Source organism: Ictalurus punctatus, chromosome 5 (assembly GCF_001660625.3).
Source record: "Ictalurus punctatus breed USDA103 chromosome 5, Coco_2.0, whole genome shotgun sequence".
NCBI classification, from domain to species: domain Eukaryota; kingdom Metazoa; phylum Chordata; class Actinopteri; order Siluriformes; family Ictaluridae; genus Ictalurus; species Ictalurus punctatus.
In genome coordinates, this window is record NC_030420.2 from 34448579 (window position 1) to 34453578 (window position 5000).

General features: G+C 42.4%; 2 protein-coding genes across 2 annotated transcripts in view; one reads left to right on the forward strand and one right to left on the reverse strand.

Moving 5' to 3' along the window:
• serping1 (serpin peptidase inhibitor, clade G (C1 inhibitor), member 1) overlaps window positions 1–3320 on the forward strand; it is an 11390-nt gene extending 8070 nt beyond the window's left edge. Inside the window, exons 6-10 of the mRNA XM_017468190.3 lie at window positions 177–320; window positions 404–607; window positions 1489–1622; window positions 2591–2813; window positions 2914–3320. Coding sequence (XP_017323679.1) covers window positions 177–320; window positions 404–607; window positions 1489–1622; window positions 2591–2813; window positions 2914–3176 — 968 coding nt within the window. The 3' untranslated portion in view covers window positions 3177–3320. The remainder of the gene's footprint in view (window positions 1–176; window positions 321–403; window positions 608–1488; window positions 1623–2590; window positions 2814–2913) is intronic.
• The window catches only part of doc2d (double C2-like domains, delta), a gene marked incomplete at its 5' end in the record, with an annotated part of 22488 nt that continues 20625 nt past the window's right edge, over window positions 3138–5000 (reverse strand). The window contains 1 exon segment of the mRNA XM_053680495.1: window positions 3138–5000. This exon segment is cut by the window's right edge and continues 2242 nt beyond it.

Here is a 5000-nt window from a genome sequence, read left to right on the forward strand (position 1 = left end):
TGACAGTCTGATCTCTAATTTGTCTAATCTCTCTTCTTTAATATCAGGTTTATTTGGATTGATTTTGCTTCAGTTTAATCTTAAATGTACTTTACTGAGAACTCGTTTATTACTTGTTTGCATGTTTCGGCAGGTGAACTTTTTCCTCTGTTCCTCTCTTCTATTCTCCCTTTCAGGAACTCGCGGAGAGACGAGAACCGAATTGGAGGAAGGTCTTTCCCTGCCCCCTGGTTTCACCTGCATTCACTCTGAAATGAAGAGGCTGAGCAGCAAGACGAAGGAGTCGCTCCTCATCGCCAATCAGATGTTCTTCAACCCAGGTACAGCGTGCCTCAAACCCTGTCGTGGAGACGAATCCCTCCTTTCTTTTTATTTCATTTCCTCCTGCTTCTTTCTTTCTCAGAGCTCAAACTCCACGAAGCATTCATCAGCCAATCAAAGGAGTTCTACGACTCTGTGCCAAAAAAGCTGACCAATGACAGCGCGGCGAACGTGAAGCTGGTCAACAGCTGGGTGGCGAACTTCACCCAAAACAGAATCCCGGAGCTGGTGGATTCCGTCGACGAATCCATCGAGTTTATTTTACTCAACGCTGTTTACTTCATCGGTCAGTGGCCTTGTTTTCATCTTTACCTGAAATTATTCATATTCAGAATTGCCAACTTAAGTCCAAAACCTCCGTCAGTACGATGTCTTGCAGAAGTATTCACGCCCCTTGAACTTTTCCACGTGTTTGTAGTGTTAAAAGCTGGAACTGAAATGGACTCATTTGGGATTTAATGTCATGAATCTAGCGCGTGATCGTGAAGCTGTTCATCGTGAAGCATGGTGGCGGTAGCATCGTGTGGAATCCGGTTGCTTCTCTCAATAATCTCCTCTTGACCCAGACATTTGGGCGACTGTCTCCTCAAGTCAGAGTTGAGGGTTGACATATTCTTTCTGTTTTTGTAATAATGGATTTAATGTCACTTTTTTATATTGTGACTCTTTAATTACACGCAGGTCAACTCTAATTTTGATGGACCAGAACTGAACCAGAACTAATTTAATGGGATTCACAGTGATGGGGTGTGAATACTTATGTGGTCCCAACTCATGAGCTCTCAACAATTGTTTTCAAAATTTGTAAATATAACTGAGATTTTTCTGGATTTTCCCCCATTTCACTATAATATTGTGTAAGACTTGCTCCTTCTACACGACTCTGTCTTGAAGAAGCCATACACCAAAAACCTGTAAGTGGGTAAAGAGGGGATTAGTCAGAGAATGGAGCTGTTTCAACACAATACCACCGCCGCCGTGCTTCACAGTGGACAGCATTGTTATAAACACATGCAATGGAGATGTGAAGTCCGTTTCAGATCCATGGTTTAACATTTTAAAATGTGGAAAAGTTCACATGAACACAAATGTTCCTGGTATTCAGAGTAGCGTGTGTGTGTGTGTGTGTGTGTGTGTGTGTGTGTGTGTGTGTGTGTGTGTGTGTAGGTAAATGGAAAGGAACGTTTGAAGTTAAAGATGGAGAGTTTACGACGTTTTCAGGGGAGGTGCTGTCTGTCCCGATTCTCTACAGCTTGAACTTCAATCTGGTAACAGGTTACATACATGAACTCAAAGCCCAGGTGAGTTTACACACACACACACACACACACACACACACACACACACACACACACACAAACACTACTAACACTACTACTACTACTACTACACAAATTACTTAATTACCCTTGTCTCCTAATATTCAGCATTTCCTAGCTCCCCTATTTACTCATTTTATCTTGTCCCCCAGATTCTCCGTCTCCTTTTCATTTCCAGTGATTCTCTTTTCCCCACTTTTAGTGTTTCCTTGTTTCAAATATTCACTCGTTCATCTGTGTTTTCCTAAATCTCAGTCATTCGTTAGATTTCTCAGCCTGTGGTCTCAAATGTCCCTCAGTGGTCCCTAATGTCCTTGTCCCCTCACTTCCTTCTTCTCTAATTTTCAATGTCCCCTAGTACCGTACATCTCTTCATTCCCAGTTTTCCTTATTTTGCCGTCTTCCTCGTCTGCTAGTGACCAACGCTCTCTCAATTCCTTGTCCTCTCGTTCCCATTTAATCTCCATTAAATTCCCACTTTCCAGTGAGTCCTTAGATTCAAGTCTTCCCTCGTTTCTAATATTTTCTAGTCTTCTGTGTTTTTCTAAATTCCAGTAATTTCCTCGATTCCTCTCTCTCTCTCTCTCTCTCTCTCTCTCTCTCTCTCAGAGTTCCCACTCTCTAACTAATCCCCAGTTTTCTTTGATTCCTTAGCTTCTGATTCCCTAGTTGTACTATTGTATAGTTATCAGTGGTAACTAGTCTCCTTGCTCTGATAGTGATTTGCTCCCTAGTTTCCGGTGCTTCCTATAGCGCCTTACTTTTATCGCCCCCTAGCTCCCAGACCCGGTAGTGCAATGAGACCATCTATAGATACAAGCCATGATATTTTCACAGACTATTGTTTGGTTTAGGATGCAGCCTGTGTCTGTGTGTGATTATATCTGAATCTTTAACTGAGCTGGAGTTTAACAGATGCACACACTCGTACTGTACGTTTCCGGCTGCAGGTGGGGAAATTCCCTCTGACAGGGAAGAACAGTCTGTACGTCATTCTGCCCTTCTCGGAGACTAAAAAAGGGCTGCAGGCCACGGAGGCATTGCTGACCGAGGATAACATCAGACACATGGTGAAGGAGATGGCCTCCACCGTTCCAACGTTGTGTGAAGTGTCTCTGCCGAAAGTGAAGCTCCTGGTGACCACAGATCTCCTCCTGCTCCTGAAGAAACTCAGTCAGATAACTCTCACTTCCCTGCTTTATCATCTTCACCATCTCTCCCACTCGCTCACTTGTTCTTGATTTCTCTTTTATTTATTTATTTTCCCCCCCAGAGCTGTCGGGATTGTTTAATGACCCTAACCTGTGTGGAATTTTTGATCTGCAAAACGTCACGCCTGTGAGTGATGCTCGTCATCGTGCTTTCCTGTCCCTCACGGAGAAAGGAGTGGAAGCCGCGGCCACCAGCAGCATCTCGTTTTCACGCTCCTTCAGCAATTTCAACGCCTTGCGGCCGTTCGTCCTGATGGTGTGGAACGAGGAGATCAACAACCCTCTGTTCATAGGGAGAGTTCTTCATCCAGAGAAGAAAGAATAAAGCAGAGGTCCGTGCCTTGAGAATTATTACACGGAAAAAGTACGACGTGTAGGTTCTGAGCAAACGTAAATAATTACCACGTGACCTACAGCATCGTAACGTCACATCATATACTACAGCAATACAATAAATCCTATCAACTAATGTACTGGAGTTTGATTGCATTTGACTGCACAGTTCACATTATTATTATTATTATTATTATTATTATTTTATTTTTGAGATGCAGTTACAAAGACTGACCACACGATGGCAGTCACAGAACACATTCCACAGAGACGGTGTTTCAGGACACATGAGAGCGTTTGAAGAAGATCTGGGACAAAAAAACCCATATATAAAACAGCCTTAATCATCCCTGTGCAAACAAACAAATAAATAAACAAATAAACCAATAAACAAATGAAGTATTTATACAGTTAGCTAGGTGATGACGCACATGGTTATAAATGGTGCACGTGACACTTATAGGCATGCAGCAATCATCTTATTTTAATATTTATATATTTATATATTTATATATATAATGCTTACTGATTGAATTGAAATCAGAGTCGTCATCAGAGAAACATAAAGGTACATCGATTTTTTGCATATGTCACTCAGGCCCCGCCCACACGTACACAAACGTTTTGAAATACAGTTTTTACGCCTCTGTTTTCAAAAGAAATCCCACCCCATCATGTGAAAAGTATTTTTGTAAACATCTCAATCCACACACACACGCGCGCGCGCGCGCACACACACACACACACACACACACACGGATCTTTTAAATGGTCAGTGAGCACTCCAGCCCAGTAGGTGGCGATAGTATGTCATGAACCGTTCCATCAAACTGCTCAGGAATAAGAGTAAGAAATAAGAGCTGCTGTTTGGGCAGTAGAGAAAGTGTGTGTGTGTGTGTGTGTGTGTGTGTGTGTGTGTGTGTGTGTGTGTGTGTGTGTGTGTGTGTGTGTGTGTGTGTGTGTGTGTGGACAGAATGCCAGAACGCCAGAACACAGAGGTGGAAAACTATCTTCTCAAAAGTATGCATATACGTGTGGGCGTGGCCTGAATCTGCATGAACGAGCTCAGACTGAAGGAACACCCTGTCTCAGTGTCTCAACAACACCACAAAGTCACGACAGATGGCTTGAAGAAAAGTCCAGCTTGCATAATCGTAAAGTCTTTAGTACATGATGGGTAACATCTTCATGCAGATCTTTTGAAATCGAAACATTACAATGAAAAGAAAACTTCTGTGAAATCAGACCTGAAAACTCGGTAACATTCGGGAGCAGAGGTGGAGATCTTCAAGGAAGTCGTTGAGGGAAGGAAACCATCAACCAACTGGATTTCTCTGTGTGTACATACGTTGGAGGCTGGTTGATTGGTGGTGAAACTCTTCAGACGATGCTTTATTGGTGGACAAAGTCTGATCATTTCAATCATTTCTGGTGTGTTTTCATTGGTTTATGGTAGTGGATGGATTCTTTTGAAGCTCCTGGATTGGTTTAAGATGGTAGTTGAACTCTGGTTGAGTTCTTCAGGTGCTGATTGTTGGTCATGTTTTTCTTTTGTTTTCAGATTGGTGAGTGTGTTCTTCAGATGATGTTTGAATGGGATTGAGATCTTCAGATGATGTTTGATTGGGGTTGAGATCTTCAGATGATGTTTGATAGGGGTTGAGATCTTCAGATGATGTTTGAATGGGGTTGAGATCTTCAGATGATGTTTGAATGGGATTGAGATCTTCAGATGATGTTTGATTGGGGTTGAGATCTTCAGATGATGTTTGATAGGGGTTGAGATCTTCAGATGATGTTTGAATGGGATTGAGAT